The 18,293-nt window shown below is 42.3% G+C and overlaps 1 protein-coding gene across 2 annotated transcripts in view; it reads left to right on the forward strand.

Moving 5' to 3' along the window:
- Nucleotides 1–18,293, forward strand: part of LOC124622620 (cholinesterase 1-like) — a 207,293-nt gene that overhangs the window by 97,137 nt on the left and 91,863 nt on the right. For both annotated transcript variants that reach the window (XM_047148387.1, XM_047148388.1), the window contains exons 6-7: nucleotides 2,460–2,662; nucleotides 13,222–13,387. In XM_047148387.1, the coding sequence (XP_047004343.1) occupies nucleotides 2,460–2,662; nucleotides 13,222–13,387 (369 nt within the window). The remainder of the gene's footprint in view (nucleotides 1–2,459; nucleotides 2,663–13,221; nucleotides 13,388–18,293) is intronic.

Genomic DNA, 18,293 nt, shown 5'->3' on the forward strand with positions numbered 1-18,293 from the left:
GTAGACTGCATCAGACTTCCAATGTAGATAGTTGAGTCCACATCCGTTGCTGTGCTCCAGTGTTGAACGGACGATATGTATGAAGCTATAAGATTCTTATTGTGGTAGTCAAGGATTTTGGGGTCTTTCCCTTGGTTTAATCAAAATGCTGGAGCTGGGAATCCCTACCCAAGTATTCTCAATTGAGACTCCCTCTACCACACTGCCAGCTCACCTGAAGTTTCAGAACACCCTGACTCTACAATGCATCATTATTCGAGCAACCTGTTCTACCCACTGTACAGCCCATTTGTGAGACAGACTGTCACCTCGTGCTGTGGTTAAATTGCACGACCCACTGCGCATTTGTCACTATGTCAGGTTCTCTTTTATCAGCTACTGGTACACAGGCAGCATTGTAGCTGGAGCATGTGCTATATGAGTCGAAGTTGTTGTTGTGGTCTTCAGTCCTGAGACTGGTTTGATGCATCTCTCCATGCTACTCTATCCTGTGCAAGCTTCTTCACCCAGTACCTACTGCAACCTATATCCTTCTGAATCTGTTTAGTGTACTCATCTCTTGGTCTCCCTCTACGATTTTTATGCTCCACGCTGCCCTCCAATACTAAATTGGTGATCCCTTGATGCCTCAAAATATGCCCTACCAACCGATCCCTTCTTCTAGTCACATTGTGCCACAAATTTCTCATCTCTCCAATTATATTCAATACCTCCTCATTAGTTGTGTAATCTACCCATCCAATCTTCAGCATTCTTCTGTAGCACCACATTTCGAAAGCTTCTATTCTCTTCTTGTCCAAACTATTTATCGTCCATGTTTCACTTCCATACATGGCTACACTCCATACAAATACTTTCAGAAACGACTTCCCGACACTTAAATCTATACTCGATGTTAACAAATTTCTCTTCTTCAGAAACTCTTTCCTTGCTTTTGCCAGTCTACATTTTATATCCTCTCTACTTCGACCATCATCAGTTATTTTGCTCCCCAAATAGCAAAACTCATTTACTGCTTTAAGCGTCTCATTTCCTAATGTAATTCCCGCAGCATCACCCGATTTAATTCGATTACATTCCATTATCCTCGTTTTGCTTTTGCTGATGTTCATCTTATATCCTCCTTTCAAGACACTGTCCATTTCGTTCAGCTACTCTTCCAGGTCCTTTGCTCTCTCTGACACAATTCCAATGTCATCAGCGAACCTCAAAGTTTTTATTTCTTCTCCATGGATTTTAATTCCTACTCCGAATTTTTCTTTTGTTTCCCTTACTGCTTGCTCAATATACAGATTGAATAACATCGGAGATAGGCTACAACCCTGTCTGACTCCCTTCCCAACCAATGCTTCCCTTTCATGCCCCTCGACTCTTATAACTGCCATCTGGTTTTTGTGCAAATTGTAAATAGCCTTTCGCTCCCTGATTCGAAGTATAATGGTGTAAAAAACCCGTTTCTCACAGACTGATTATTTTCATCGACTGAGTTTGGCGTGAGGTTGATCTTCTCTGTCACACACCAGCAGGTCCTGTTGGTATCACACGTGAGACATATTCCCGAAATAATCCTCATACGTTTTTCCACAAGGTGTAGACAAAACTACTAATTGTTAAATGAATCTTATCCATAGTGGATGCTGTCAAACTCCGTGACTATTCCTTTATGGGGTTGTAGAAAAATATCCGCTATCAGTCACAATATAAGGTTTTCTATTCGTCACACGACCGGTTTCGGGCTTGCGCCCATCTTCGGGTGTTTATACATTCATTTATATGTTTGTACTGTTGGAGATCACTGTATGAATACAAAAATTATTTTCTGGTGACTACAGAAATACAAGTGGGACAGTTGGAAGTGGCAAGGCAGCATTTGACGAAAATATATCTGTACTTACAACTTATATCATCGCTAGTCTCACTGTAATAATGGTGCTTCATCTTTTTGTAAGTACAGATATATCGTCGTGTGACGAATAAACAACCTTTTATTGTGACTGATAGCGGATATTTTTCTACAACCCCTGCTAATTATTATCTCTAAGAAAAGTTATGGTATTAATATTTTGTTTGTTTGCAGGTAAATGTCTATGACCCTTTATACATTGGAAGCCACCTGCCACAGTACCGTAGCACGTAGCTAGAGCAGGCGAAAGAAAATGGCACAGTCAATCTCCACTTTGTCAATGCGCTGCGCCATTTTCTTTTGCCTCGTCTAACTACGTGCTACGGTACTGTGGCGCGAGCTTTCCAATCTATACGAGGGTTTTAAACGTGTACCTACAAACGAACAAAAAATTAATCATGTAACTTTTCTTCCATGTGATGATTAACACTTAATGGCTGCCCCGCGTAAGATACGCTCGTAGTTTCGAGTCACTGACTGCGGGTGACGCAGCTTTTCACAAACAGACGCCACGGTGAGCCACTAACAGCAGGGCGGTGTGTATGTGTGTGGGCAGGTCTGTTCCAGCAGGCCATCATGCAGTCGGGCAGCGCGCTCAGCCCCCGCGGCATGGCGTTCACGGCCCGAGACCGCGCCTTCCGGCTGGCGCGGTCCCTCGGCTACCAGGGCGGCGACGACTCGGCGGAGCTGCTGGACTTCCTGGCCGCCGCCGACGCGGCAGACCTCGTCAGCGACGACTCCCGCGCCCTCTCCGACCAGGTGAGTGAGTTTAGTCGCCTGTTAAAGGTATCGGGAAACCTATTCTAACTTCCCGCTCACTTATCGAGGAGACAATGAAATAAAATCCGACTGTAACCAAGTCGGCTCTGCAGATTCTTAAACTATCGAATTTTGACAGTCAGTGTTCTTAAATATTTAACTCGGAAACGTTCTAACATTCTGCGTGGTGTCTGTTTGTTCTAAGTCGTGTCTCCCTACCACTTTCGCGCAACGACGCTCTGAGCGTGTTTTTTTAGGGATTTGACTACTTTGAACCTGGGACCTGTTGCTGGTAAGGAGACGCCAGACCACACATGACATGTAGAGTTCGGAATAGTTCAGTGAGACTAGCGATGATATAATCAAATACTTAATGATTTCAGCGTCAGCTCCACTGCACTCCCTATAAAAGAATCTTAATACTAACTAAATTTAGTGGAAGGGGTTCAAGGCTTTCCTATTTTTAGTTAGCTGGGAAAATAACGTCGAAAAAGCAGTTAAGTTTACCACTGGAATTTTTATTCTACTCACAAAACATTGTTTATAAATTGCATTACTGATAAAAGGAAATATTTTAATACAGGATGATATAAACCAACTACGTTCAACAAAAATGTGAACGAATATTCCCTGAATGGGTTTCCAAGTTCTACAATGGATCGAACAATGATCTGTGCCATATCACATCTATAATCTAGGTTTAAATTAAGTTTCTAAAGGAGAAAAATATCAAAATGGTCTACAGTGACCCTCAATTATCTTTAATTACTTACTTAACTTGTCGTAAATTACTGTGGCTGATGTGGCTTCTCAATACTTATATAACAGAAAAGTGATCGCGTTTCAAATTTTAACTTCAAGTAGCAAATGTGAATACCATGAGCTTTAATTGACGATCGACACTAGTATTACGCAAAAAGGGGATGTAACAGATGAGACATCTGCAAACATGTACAACGAATTTTGTTTTTTGATGAACAGGAAACTCATAAAGTTTTTTTCATACCTTTTCATAGGTGTTCAACAGTCCTTTTTGAGATGAACGGCACTGCGGTATCCAGATTGTTCCCACACTGCAGCGAGCATGTCTTGAGTTACAGCTTCCAAATCTGTTATTACGTGATGTCTCGTTTCATTCATTGTTGCTGGCAACGGAGGCACATAAACAGAGTCTTTTATAAATCTCCACAAGAAATAACCACATACAGCCAGGTCCAGTGACCTTGAAGGGCAGTAATGTAAGGCTGAATCTTTTGATCTAGTGCGACCGATCCATTGGTCAGTAATCCTTTGATTTAAAAATTCGTGCACTTTCAGATGCCAGTGCGGCGGTGCCCCATCCTCTTGGTAAATGAAATCGTTCCAATGTCTCCAACTGCGGAAAAAGGAAGTTTTCAGACATATCAAGATATGAGCTTCTTGTAACAGTGTTCTCGGCAAAGAAACATGATCCATACACCTATTCCCATGAAACTGCACAAAACACATTACATTTTGGCGAGTCCCTCTCATGTTGTACAGTTTCATATGGTTGTTCCGTTCCCCATATTCTCACATTGTGACGGTTCACCTTTTCATTTAAATGGAGTATTGACTCGTCACTAAACACTAAGCGTGGAAGAAAACTGTCACCCCTCCCCCCCCCCCCCTTTCCTGCCGCGCTCTCTTTGGCGCCTTGTCACGGTCGCGCGGCTCCCCCCGTCGGAGGTTCGAGTCCTCCCTCGGGCATCGGTGTGTGAGTTAGTTTAAGTTAGGTTAATTAGTGAGTAAGTCTAGGGACCGATGACCTCAGCATTTTGGTCCCATAGGAGCTTTCCACATTTTTTTTTTAAACAAAGTCATCCTCCATCTTATCAAGAATTTACAAAACTGCACTCATTGTTGTTTGTCATCTTCACGAAGAGCTTGCAGTAGCTGACTTTGGTGTGGTTCCGTATGTAAACGTCGACACAACACTCGTCAGACGGATATCGAGGGCATGTTGAGCTGTGGAGCTGCACGGCGAACGTATTTCTGCGGACTCCTTGCGAAACTATGGCGGATGGTTTCGACGGCTGTATCAGCACTCGGGGACGGCCCAGCGATTTGTCTTCACACAAACAACTCGTTTCTCGGAGTTGTTCATGACATCATCTAATGCTCTGTACTGTAGGAGAATCTACCTCATACTTAGAACGAAAGTCACGCTGAACAGTTATTACTGACCCGCACTGCGCAAAATGTAAAACACAAATGCTTTCTGTTGTCTCGACGCCATTTATATTAGAACTCACCTGCTGCTACCTAGCGGGAACCATGTAAAACTCGAGAATTCGCTCTTTCCAACAGTACTTTGTTCACAGACACATGTGAAATAACATAACAGTTATGTTTTTTTTTTTTAAATTGGATGATTCTTTATGATACATCCTGTACTTTTAGAGCCAAATTTGACGGCATTGCCCACAGAAATTTTCTTGTTTCCCACGTCTTTAAGGAATCGCTGTTTCTTGGAAAATATCCTTCCGCTGAATATTTGTTCAATTCGATAATTGCAGCAATTACCGGGTCATGACTTGCTTAAAGCTGACTAACAGTTTCATCGAACTCCTCCCAGGTTGAAGAAGTCTCATGCATTATGGTGGTAACTGCTTGAGAAATGAGTTGTTCTTTTTTTCGTTGAACAACAAATGCTTTCATTTCTGCAGTGGCCTTCATGCAGCAGCCCTGAAATGGCTTATCGAGTGAAAATCCTTTCCTTTTGAATCGAGGGTCCTGTGACATTGCCTGACCAATCAATTCGTTTCTGGCGATAACATCAAACCGTTCTGATAACCGTTTAAGCAAATTATCAGCCAATGACTATTTCTTGGCAAGATTTCCATTTTTGAAAGTGAGGGTGTTTTTGCAGAGGACACCTCTTTGGTTACGTTATCCAAACATTTTAAAATGTTACATTATCTTCCAGTATGTATCTTTTAAGTTTTGATACGTCCCCTTAGAAAAATTTATGAATTACTGTGCTGATAAACCTCTTAGTTATTTGACTTTAAAACAGCCGAGCAAAACTGAACGTACTCAGACATTTCTCTCTTTACTTATTCTGATCATCACTAACCTGACACACAATATTTTTAGCCCAACGCAATCTGACTTTCAATAATCCCTACAAAAGAATGGCCCTAGCAAACAGTAACCAATACTGCCAGCTAAATAAAAGATTCTAACTACTGAAGGCACTAACTACTGATAGGCATAGTTAGCAAATGAAAGATTTTGGTAGAGAACAAACAATGTATTTACCTTAATAGTGTTCAAAAGTCATCAGTTCATGACATCCAATCTTACAAATTTACTCTTTCTGATGGACACACATCCAGATCATCCTCTCTCAAAACTCCGCCATCTCTCTCCCCACATCCACCATTGCAGGTGGCTCACCTTCAACTGCGCAACGCTACTCGCTGTTCACATCCAACTGTCCAACACAACAATAGCAAATATTCCAACAATGCAAACCAGTCACAGACTTCACACAGCACAGCCAGTGATTTTCATATAGAGCGCTACGTGGCGTTACCAACATAGAAACCTAAACAGCCTACTTAACAGTTTAAAATGATCGATTTTCCAGCTAAAACAGTGAGACAAGAAATTATGGGATCTTTGTTTAAAGTAAATATTTGCAACAATTTGTAAGTAGAGTCTGATCTAGTTGGGACATCTTGTTTCAGTTTCAATTGGTTTCTTACTTTATAAAATCTTCTTGTTTTTCAGCAAGTTTGCTTAAAGCAAAGGGTCTCTCCTTAAAAAAACGTAACAACTCCTTTAACCTCGTCAACAGTTTTCTGTGTGTGCTTCTGAATTGCGTGCTGCACAGCAAGGTTTAAAGAATACGCAAAGCATGGGATATGTGGAAGTTTCAGAAACATGGTAGTTAATTTCACACTTGATGCATTATCTGTTATTATGGAAGTGATTTTGAAATTGATATTGCATTTGGCGGTAAAAGATTTACCCATTTGAGACATTTTCTGCAGTTGTTTGTCTCCGAATTGTGAGCATAGAAAAGGTATGACTTTACTTCACTCTATTCATCTATAAAATCTGCAGTGAATGCATAGAAAGCAATGTTATTTAGGCTGGTCCACGCATCAAATCTATGGCAGACTGCCTTTGCGGTGGCCAAAGTGATTTTAATTTTATCAAATGACTCATGATACAAACTGGGCATCAGCAAGTTCGTTTTTCGGCTTGGTGATTATAATTGGGCAAAGCATACAGTAAATAACTTTTTTTTTAATTCTGAGACTTCAACTATAGAGAAAGGATGGTGTTCTCTGCACATCATTTTTAAAAGCTGTACATCTGATGTCATACTTGTATTTAATGTGAACGGCTTTATAATATTAAAAAATTAACTTACTTGGTGTTGTCAATGAAAAGCAGTTGGTGGTGGGGGCATCACAAAAGGAAATAAAGCGGAACTTGGTCCAGATGGGTTGGATACAATTTGAGACTCAATTTGCTTTTCTGAGTGGATACCTTCACCGCGGCGAAAGCAGGCGGCAGTGAGGACTGATGACGAGAAATGATTTCTCGACTTTCTGTATCGATTGATGGCGATCTCGATCGGCCTGCTGACCCACATCGCTCAAGAGGTACTATAAGACACTTCGATTTTAGATGCCTCTTCAGTTTTGATGATGAGCCAGAGGCCACGGAAATTATTTGCTGACGGCAGCGGCATTTTCGTTTTTCTTCCTTTTTGGTAAAATGGTACCATACATCGCTCGTAATTCTTCTAGGCAAAGACAATGTGGCTGACATATTGTTGCGCAGCCGTAAAAAGTACACTGGAAAAATTAAAATATTTACTTTTAACATAGACATTTTAAATTTTAAAAGCTTCAAGTGATCATAAATATGCATGCAACACATTCTGTAATCAGAAGTTATAAAATAGGATGTAGGATGTTATAATATGGGAAACCTAGCTCCACAATCGTGAAGTCTGTATACATTCGAAAACGCCTGGAACAGTCTTAGTGATTAAGAAACTCGCGAAGACAAGTCTCCTTTTTACTTCCCCCTTCCTTCGTCTGTCACTTATTTTGCTTCGAAGGCAGCAGAATTCCTTCATTTCACCTACTTCATGGTTACCAGTTTTTATATTAATTTTATCACTAACCTTATTTCTGCTACTCCTTATTATATTTGTCTTTCTTCGGCTTATCCTTAATCGATATTCTGTACTCCTCCATTTAATAGGCCCCGTAATCATACTTCAGTTTCACTGAGGATAGCTGTTTCAGTGATATTCTTTCCCTCTCAATTTTAATCTCGCTCGTGAATGTTTCTTTTATTTCCTTGATTAGTTCTTCGATGTATAAACTGAACAGCAGGAGCGAAAGACTACATCCTTGTCTTACACCGCTTTTAATCCCAGCACTTCGTCCTTGCCCTTTCATTCCTATTGTTCCCTCTGTCTGCTGTTAAATATTGTATATTATTCGTCTCTTCGTGAACCTTACTTCAATTTTTTTCAGAATTTCAAACATCTTGCAGCATTTTACATTGTGGAACACTTTTTACAGGTCAACAAATCCTATAAATCTGTCTTGGTTTTTCTTGCTTCCATTCTTAATCGCATCGTCAGAACAACCTCTTTGGTGTCCTTACATTTCCGGAAGCCACATTGATCGTCATTTAACAGTTCCAGAATTTTCTTTTCCATTTGTTTCCATTATACTCGCCAGAAACTAAGAAGCATGAGCTATTAACCTGATGGTACGTGGTATGGGTTAAGGATCTAGATTGAGTGGTAAGCATCTGGCCCATGAAGATTTTTAACAAAACTAAACAGTCTTATTATTGATCCATGAGAATATTTAACCCGCCCGGCACAATTGAAGCAATTACCAAAGAGCGGAAAATCTCGTTACCAAATTTAGCATTTCACAACAGGAAGACCACGTCAAATATAATTTTACAGTGATGGAGTTCCGACCCACAGCGAACTAATTCACAGCTAGGCCCCTTGGACAGTTAAGGCATAACTTTTAAAACAGAGAGAAGCTACATTGTAAAAGATGCAAAACATAAAATCTTAAAACCTGCCAGAATCTACCACAAACAACCTATACAGTGAAATTCGAAGGATTCCTTTTAACAAGAGAGGAAAAATACCTTAAATAATGAAATCTTCAAGGTCTTGATAATAAAAAAATCTTTAAAACAAAGAACCTTAAAAAAAAGCAAGAAGTGAAATTTAAGAGTTTTAATCTTAACTGTATGTAATGAATTCTTCAAGACCATTTAAGTAACAGTGACTTGGAAACTTCAACTTCCTAAATTTAACTAACAAGTGGAGTGCCAGGGTTGGGAAATAAAGTTCGGATGCGCGGCTACCCCTTCACTCTCCAAGTTTGTCAAATGCCCCTCGTTTATAGAGATCTCCTGACACTGAAGTCGATCGTGTACCTGAACTAGTCGGATAGAAGCCGTACGCTCCTGTTCGACGGATGTTATGTATAATTTACATGATATAAAATGAAATATTGTCAGTATACAATACAAACGAATATTTGAAGGAAATAATTTGGTTGGAAAAGTTTAAAATGTTGAAAGAACATAAGTTTTCAATTTGAACGTCATTTTATTTTTTTAATAAGGAAAAGCAAATAGATAGTTTGTAAATACGAAGTACGAATTGTTAACAATATTACATCGGCCACCTCGCCATTCGGCTCACTGAGTGGACGCATGGGTATTACATACTGTAGGGCTGAAAGTTTAGGAGTGTTTTTCTCGTGAATGGCTGGCCACCTGGCCGTATGGCTGGGGCGTTGTAACTCTATGGGGTAGTGCTGCAAACACGCGCCGTCCCACTCCGAACTTCATTTCCCAACCCTGGCACTCCCCTTGTAAGCCAGACATTACAGCAAGCTCAATAACTCTCTTGCTGGACCACTGCAGACAAATGATTCATAGTAAACAGCCTACGTACTTGTAGCCGTAGACAACAGTTCACAATGATGAAAACAAGAAATTCGAGCTCCACAAGTTACAGTTCGTGGTAAGATTAATATTCAACAACTTAGAAGTTAATCAGAGAGGATATCGACATCAGAAACTGGTAATGAAAACCACAATATAATATACAAATGGCATTCAAGGTGAATCCTTAGGACAATAACACACCCGCGAAAGTGGTCTAGCAGGCAAACAGCTAGTCTCCAAGGTATCTGCTCATATATCAAATACACGCGATTCTCACCTTTTACAAACAGCACTCTGCCAAACTATGCGTCCAGCAGTTTAGGTTAACGCATTTCGCGAGCGGCCCCATCATCTGCATCCACCGTATTGCAGAATGTACCAGGTGATACCTCGTCCAAAAATAAGCAAGTACGTTCGACGTCCAACGAGTGATTCAGCTCCGCGAAGGCACCATCGCGTCACGTAGTTCACACGTGATAGCGGACACGAGGATACACAGGCTGTCGAAAGCTGAGTGAGAACGAGGTTTGGCCCTTGCACCTAGCAGACGGACATGAGCTTTACCGTGGCTGCGCCTACACTCCTTATAGACTCTGAGCGCAACTGCATAGATAAACATTAGCTGATGCCGATAACAAGTGACACCCATGCGGCTGAACTTCGCTGTTTCACCTCTCGTGAGCGCCCCACCTCGTCGCCAGAGGAAGCCTCGACAAAACCCGCAGCGGCCCCATCAGATCGACCGTTGCCGACTTTAGGCGAATGACAGCACCCGTAAAATCAAATGGAGCTATCGCACTCGAGATACACTGGTAGCAGTTACTTCTGTACAATATCTGGGAGTATGCGTACGGAACGATTTGAAGTGGAATGATCATATAAAATTAATTGTTGGTATGGCGGGTACCAGGTTGAGATTCATTGGGAGAGTCCTTAGAAAATGTAGTCCATCAACAAAGGAAGTGGCTTACAAAACACTCGTTCGACCTATACTTGCGTATTGCTCATCAGTGTGGGATCCGTACCAGATCGGGTTGACGGAGGAGATAGAGAAGATCCAGAGAAGAGCGGCGCGTTTCGTCACAGGGTTATTTGGTAACCGTGATAGCGTTACGGAGATGTTTAGCAAACTCAAGTGGCAGACTCTGCAAGAGAGGCGCTCTCCATCGCGGCGTAGCTTGCTCGTCAGGTTTCGAGAGAGTGCGTTTCTGGATGTGGTATCGAATATATTGCTTCCCCCTACTTATACCTCCCGAGGTGATCACGTATGTAAAATTAGAGAGATTCGAGCGCGCACGGAGGCTTTCCGACAGTCGTTCTTCCCGCGAACGATACGCGACTGGAACAGAAAAGGGAGGTAATGACAGTGGCACGTAAAGTGCCCTCCGCCACACACCGTTGGGTGGCTTGCGTAGTATAAATGTAGATGTAGATGTAGATGTAGAGATCGAGCCAGCACCAAGCTGGCTCAGTACGATACTTTTCCGAGCGGCTCAAGGCGCTTCAGTCTGGAACCGCGCGACCGCTACGGTCGCAGGTTCGAATCCTGCCTCGGGCATGGATGTGTGTGATGGCCTTAGGTTTAAGTAGTTCTAAGTTCTAGGGGACTGATGACCTCAGATGTTAAGTCCCATAGTGCTCAGAGCCATTGAACGATAGTTTTCGCACTTACGTACCGTCAGCTTCCACACTTTATATACAAGAGAACGAACCTTTCCCTTTCATTATGACACTTAACACTGAAAGACAAAATGATATTGGTATGCATAAATAGGCAGTGACTTATATTTCATCTTTGGTCCAGGACATCGGTGATGTACCAGAACAATTACTTATATTCTCATAGACACTGTTAGGTCAATGTTGCCATACTTCTTCAAATGAGATACTTATAATTCCTGAGTACTGATGATCATGGGGATTGTAGTATAATACTTAGGAATTTTATGTACGATACTTAGATGCTATTCTGATATTTGCCAATATAAGGCACTTATGGTCAATACTACATTTTTTCCCCTCCCGTGGAAGATGTCCACTGCCATAACTTACAAATGTGTACAACATCATTTTCTAACCCTTTTGGATTACTGTACTGTTCAACTAGCGTTGCACTCTTGAGTTGCCACTTAACCAGCTTTATAATTGATGCAACATTGCAATTCCTGACACTCGGCCAATGGGTATAAATATGTTATTGTCTTTTAACTAACCAAATAGTTTGACCAGTTTTTAGGTACCGTGAAATTTCCACCCATGCAGATAGTTTCTGACTCATTAAGGTCATTACACAGAATATGATGACACTGGATGATGTACTTAAGATCCGGATAATCATCTCATACGCTACCAGACCTGCCCTTAATGCAACCTCAGAATGATTTGACATGGTTATACGTCATACCCTTAGTCTTACGGACTGTACACATTTCATTTTGAGATTTATCTTCAAACATATAGGCGGCCTCCTATATTTCTCTTTTTCTTCCTTTCCTTTTTATTCAGTCGATTCCACTTGGTATAATCCTGCAAAATTGTATAGGACTTATATGTAGGGAGGTAGACATTTCCTGATGTACAGAGATTGAGAAATTTCTTTGTAACCATGACTACATGAGGCAGCTACTGGCATTGCATTAGCCCACTCAGCACAATGTGGGGTTGTCCTACTTAAGGGTCCTAATGAAGTGTCTACGATGACCAGGTGTTTGATGATTTGATAGTACGATTGCATTGTTTTACATTGGGGATGCAATTGGGTTTTAAGACAAACTATTTTATGCTTTTTATTGTTAATATTGCGGCAGCTGTTTGTCGTACTACACATCATACAACCTAGACTACACATAAGTAACTATGTATTCTGACATGATTGTCACATTTTCTTGTATTTTAATTTATTTTATTGTTTTTTATACTAGTTAATTTTTATTAAAAAGCTTCTTCCACTGTTCCACTGGACATACGAATGTATGCAGTACATCTGATGTGTTGCATGGCCTATTACAACTGTGTGTTACGGTTTTATGAATAATAGCGCACACATATGTTCATATATCATGCGTTATTTGAGTAAAACAGGGAAAACTATTAACAACAGCTTGACATAGGCAGAAGTATATGTGCCCTAATGTTACATATAGTTTTAATGATATACAATATATCTCTTTGAGCCACTTACATAGTTAACATGATACCTGTCAATTGTTAACGTAAGTTCTATATTTTTTATAATTTTTTTTATAATAGTACATTTCTTCTACTCATTGTACAGGGGTCTGAAGATGGCATCAATGTAATCCAGAAACTGGTAGCACATAGTTCATAAAATAAAATAAATTTCTACAATACATACAGCTGTTGGTAAATTATTGCATCAAGAAAATCACACAATCTGTATCTTCCATTGTACTGGTGTCTATCGCCTGTTTGTCTGCATCTACTGTCCACTTGCGAGTTCTTTATTCAGCCTCATTTATATCCAGTATTTTGCTACTGATTGTGAGAGTCTCTTTTCCCATACCGTCTACTCTTTACGGGTGGGGACGTGCACTGAGTTTGCGGCGCGACTGTTGCAGGACAAGCTCCGCTTCGACACGTTCGTGTTCCTGCCTGTGGTGGAGCAGCCCTACGAGGGCGCCTTCCTCAACGAGACGCCGTACACCATCCTGGCGGAGGCGCGGGCCAACCGAGTGCCGCTCATCGCTGGCGACACGTCCGCCGAGTGTCTGGCCACTGTGCTAGGTCAGTCACCCGGTGACGTCACTCTCGCCTTCACAGTGAGAGTCGTGATGCGAGCTATTGGCTTCGGATATAGTGTAAGGCTGCTCCATTCTACAACTTCTGCTGACAGACCTCCTTGTGTTAGACTGTGTTAGTCCTAAGTCCGAAGAATGGTTTGATTTAACTCTCCACGCTGGTCAGTCCGTTCATCTCTGCATACCTACTGCATATTAGCCTTGGTCTCCCTCTACAATTCTTACCGCCACACTTTCTCAGTTACCAAACTGGCGATTCCTGGATGCTGCAGAATGAATCCTAGCAACAGGTTCCTTCTCTTAGTCTACTTATGCCACGCATTTTTCTCTCTGACTCGATTCGGAGGCCCGTCATCAGTTACCGATCTAACCTTCCAATTTTCAGCATTCTTCTGTAGCATCACACTTCAGAAATGCCGCCCAAAAAAAGGTTGGTAGTGATAAGTGGCTGGGGGCGTATATACTTATCAAGTTTAAAAAGCACTTATCAACAACACAGTGCAGCAAATCAGAGCATATGAGCATAACAAAACTTAAGTAAATATTATTTGTAATAAAATCGAACAAACGGACATGAACTTACCATCCAGCATAAAATGTCAAATCGGCAAAATTCCGGTTCCAAAAAGTAAACGTGGCTTCATAAGTACAGGAAAGTCAAAAATTAACCAAGTAGCCTACAACTAATGAACTATTCAAACTGGGAAAAACAGTAATGGAATAGGGTAGCTGGGCCCAAGTACAGGACACAATTCACAAATAAAATAGCCGACCGCGGTGGCCGAGCGGTTCTAGGCACTTCAGTCCGGAACCGCGCGACTGCTACAGTTGCAGGTTCGAATCCTGCCTCGGGCATGGATGTGTGTGATGTCCTTAGGTTGGTTAGGTTTAAGTAGTTCTAAGTTCTAGGGGACTGATGACCTCAGATGTTAAGTCCCACAGGCCTCAGAGCCATTTGAACAAATAAAATATAAATGATGAACGACACAAAAACATTTAGAGGTAAGATTAATTTTGCCAATTAACTGAAGACAGCAGGATATAGACAGCTTAACAACACAGAAAAGGCTTAAGCTACGTAGGAATGTAGACAAGGTAGACAAAACAGCAAAATCAAACACTATGTCAAGTGATTATACATACTAAGATCACTCACTTAAACATATCTTAAAATAATGAAAGCGGACATAGGCAGCGTCTAATTGACATAAATCTTCAGCGAATGAAACATACGTCAGTCAAACACCTTGAACGGCCGTTCCGTTAGGACAACAGTAAACAAGAAAGCACTGAACCCTCAAACTGCTAGCACAACTTTAAAGTGAATCCCAGATAGAATGCAAGTGATTGCACAACCAATTTCTTCTTCAGGCGCCACTGCCACGACACACCCTTTGTGCACCACTGCTGAAGAGCACTTGCTATAGTCAGTACAGACTTGTCTGAGGCCAACACGCCATCCACCACCTGAGCACCCAGAAGAGGAGCCAATGGCCGTGCGTCGACAACAACTTCTATTATCTGCTAGCTCAGGCCCAGCCTCCACCAGGGTGCCACATTCCTGGCCACGCCAACTTGCAGCCCTGTCTGTACAACTCAGATCCATTTTTCTTGCTCCCTAGTTATCCATCCTTGGCAGCTCCCCGCAGACTTACTCTGTCTCCGGTCTTTCGTTCAGATTCCAGTCCCCATCAAAACAGCGGCTGTCCCGTTCTCCATACACATGCATCCTCTACCTCCGGCTGTCAGCTGCCAACCACAATTCGTTTTCCCAGGTGCCACTACCAAATGCGTCTCCGCTGTTGCCCGACTAACTGCCAGACCGCCAAACAACACTGGCCCATGTTCCATGCATATGGGGCCCCTCGCTTGTGTTGTCAGTTTGTCACTATGACTCGTATCGCCAGGCTCCTGGTATGAAAATGGGAATGCTCGCTGGCCAGTTCCAGGAGCCAATCAGTCCAGGGCGCAAACAAGATTGGATGACGCGCTTTCCATGGAGTAACGCAGCTCCCTAAGAGTTGTACAGTCGTTGCTGCCCACATCCCCACTGTGAGACTCTGACTGCTCTCGGCTGACACTCAGGTCAACTCGTCGACTGAGGTGGCGCTGCCCTCGGCTACTTTGAGCTTCATCGCTCTCTTTTGCTGCAGGATCACACCAGCAGCGCTGGCGCCAACTGCTGAGTGGGGTGGGACTATAAATGTGTCGTGAGCTGCTAAATCGTGGCTCAAAAGCTTATATTCTCTTCTTATCTATCATACATATTTTGCTTTCGTACAAGTCTACACTCCACATTAACACCTTCATAAAGAACTTAAATTTACATTGAACAATGGAAAATCCAGGAAGGAATGTAACAATACCAAAGAAAGAAAGTTGCCACTCTCCATATAATGGAGATGCTGAGTCGCGATAGGCACAACAAAAAGATTCACACAATTAAAGCTTTTGGCCATTAAGGCGTTTGACATCAATAGACACACATACACACACTCACATACACACACACACACTCACCTAAACGCAACTTGCACACGTGTCTGCAGTCTCAGAGAGCTGAAACCACACTGCAAACAGCAACACCAGTGCATAATGGGAGTGGCGACTGTGTGGGGGTAAGGAGGAGGCTGGGTAGGGAGGGGGAGGGATAGTATGGTGGGAGTGTTGGACAGTGAAGTGTTTTTCAGTTTAGACGGAGGGCAGGAGAGAAAGTGCGGAGGTGGGAGGGGGTAAGTAGTGGAAAGGAGAGAAAGAAAAAGAAATTAAAAGAATGGGTGTGGTGGTGAAATGACGGCTGTGTAGTGCCGGAATGGGAACATGGAGGGAGCTGGATGGGTGAGGACAGTGACTAACGAAGGTTGAGGCCAGGAGGGTTATGGGAACGCAGGATGTGCTGCAGAGAAAGTTCCCACCTGCACAATTCAGAAAAGCTGGTGTTGGTGGGAGCGATCCATATAGCACAGGCTGTGAAGCAGTCATTAAGATGAGGGATATCATGTTCATCAGTGTGTTCAGCCGCAGGGTGGACCACTTGTTTTTTGGCCACAGTTTGTCGGTGGACATTCATGCGGACAAACTGCTTGTTGGTTGTCATGCCTACATAGAATGCAGCACAGAGGTTGCAGCTTAGCTCGTAAATCACGTAACTGGTTTCACAGGTAGCCCTGCCTTTGATGTGGTAGGTGATGGTAGTGACTGGACTGGGGTAGGTGGTGGTAGGAGGATGCATGGGACAGGTCTAGCATCTAGATCTATTACAGGGGTATGAGCCATGAGGTAAGGGTTTGGGAGCAGGGGTTGTGTAAGGATGGACGAGTATATTGTGTACGTTCGGTGGACGGCGGAATACCACGGTAGGAGGGGTGGGAAGGATAGTGGGCAGGACATTCCTCATTTCAGGGCACGACGAGAGGTAATCGAAACCCTGTATGAGAATGTAATTCAGCTCCTCCAGTCGTGTATGGTACTGAGTTACGAGGGGGATGCTCTTCTGTGGCTGGACTGTGGGACTTTGGGAGGTGGTGAGAGACTGGAAAGACAAGGCATGGGAGATTTGTTTTTGTACAAGGATGGGGGGATAGTCACGGTCAGTGAAGGCTTCAGTGAGACCCTCGGTATATTTTGAGAGGGACTGCTCATCACTGCAGTTGCAACGACCGCAGGTGGGTAGGCTGTACGGAAGGGACTTCTTGATATGGAATGAGTGGCAGCTGTCGAAGTGGAGGTATTGCTGGTGGTTAGTAGGTTTGATATGGACGGAGGTACTGATGTAGCCATCTCTGAGGTGAAGGTCAACATCTAGGAAGGTGGCTTGTTGGGTTGAGTAGGACCATGTGAAGCAAATAAGGGAGAATTTGTTGAGGTTCTGGAAGAATGTGAGTAAGGTGTCCTCACCTTCAATCCAGATAACTAAGATGTCATCAATGAATCTGAACCAAGTGAGAGATTTAGGATTCTGGGTTTTTAGGAAGGATTCCTAAAAATGTGTGAATCTTTTAGTTGTGCCTATCGCGACTCAGCATCTCCGCTATAAGGTATTGTTAAATTTACATTGGGTGTTAAAGCATTTCTCTTTGTCTGAAACTCTTTTCTTGCTAGTGTCTTCCTTTTCTGCTGACAAGGTTTTCCCCTTTTTGTCGGCCCTATTTCGTAGATGTATTGGATCGAAATTTTGTCCCATCTCTTTGCTGGTTGTCTGGGCAGTTGTTTCTTCAGCAGTCGCCCATGTTCACAAATTTGATCTGTCCAGTTCGTTTTTCTTCTCTGCATCCATTTATTTATATCCTGTATTCCACACTGATTCCTTATCGGTGCATCTGTCGGGGGTTTAAGGTCCCGTCGACGTAGAGGTCATTAGAGATCGATAATTTGTTCTCTTGTTACTTCTTGTGCTCACTTCTTGAGTCTGTCTTATTATTTTCATATCTATTGCCGTTAACTTTTCCCTTATCTTTTTCGTTTTTACACTAGTTTCTGTTGCCTTTGTTATAACAGGACGCACTATTGTGATGTTTTTGTTTCTCCTCGGTTGTCACACGGTATATTGCAGGCATCTGGTTGTCCTTTTGTCCTTAGTGTTTCTGTCACTTGGTTTTTCACTTCCATTCTCAAGCCCTTTATTGATGGTGATAACAGTCCCTACATAATTAAAGCTCATTACTTATTCAACTGACATCATTTATTTCTAACTCACATCTTATAGGTGTTTCTGATATTTCGATACTCTCTGGCTTTTTAGGTGAAATTTCCAGGTTATACTGCTTACCAGTTTTATTGAGTTAGTGAAGTGATCTTTGTAAATTATCTTCATTATTTGCATGCAGTACAGCATCATCACGATAACATATATTGTTTAACATTTTATTTTCTATTTTATACCCTGATTCCCT

Source organism: Schistocerca americana, chromosome 7, assembly GCF_021461395.2.
Source record: "Schistocerca americana isolate TAMUIC-IGC-003095 chromosome 7, iqSchAmer2.1, whole genome shotgun sequence".
Taxonomy (NCBI): domain Eukaryota; kingdom Metazoa; phylum Arthropoda; class Insecta; order Orthoptera; family Acrididae; genus Schistocerca; species Schistocerca americana.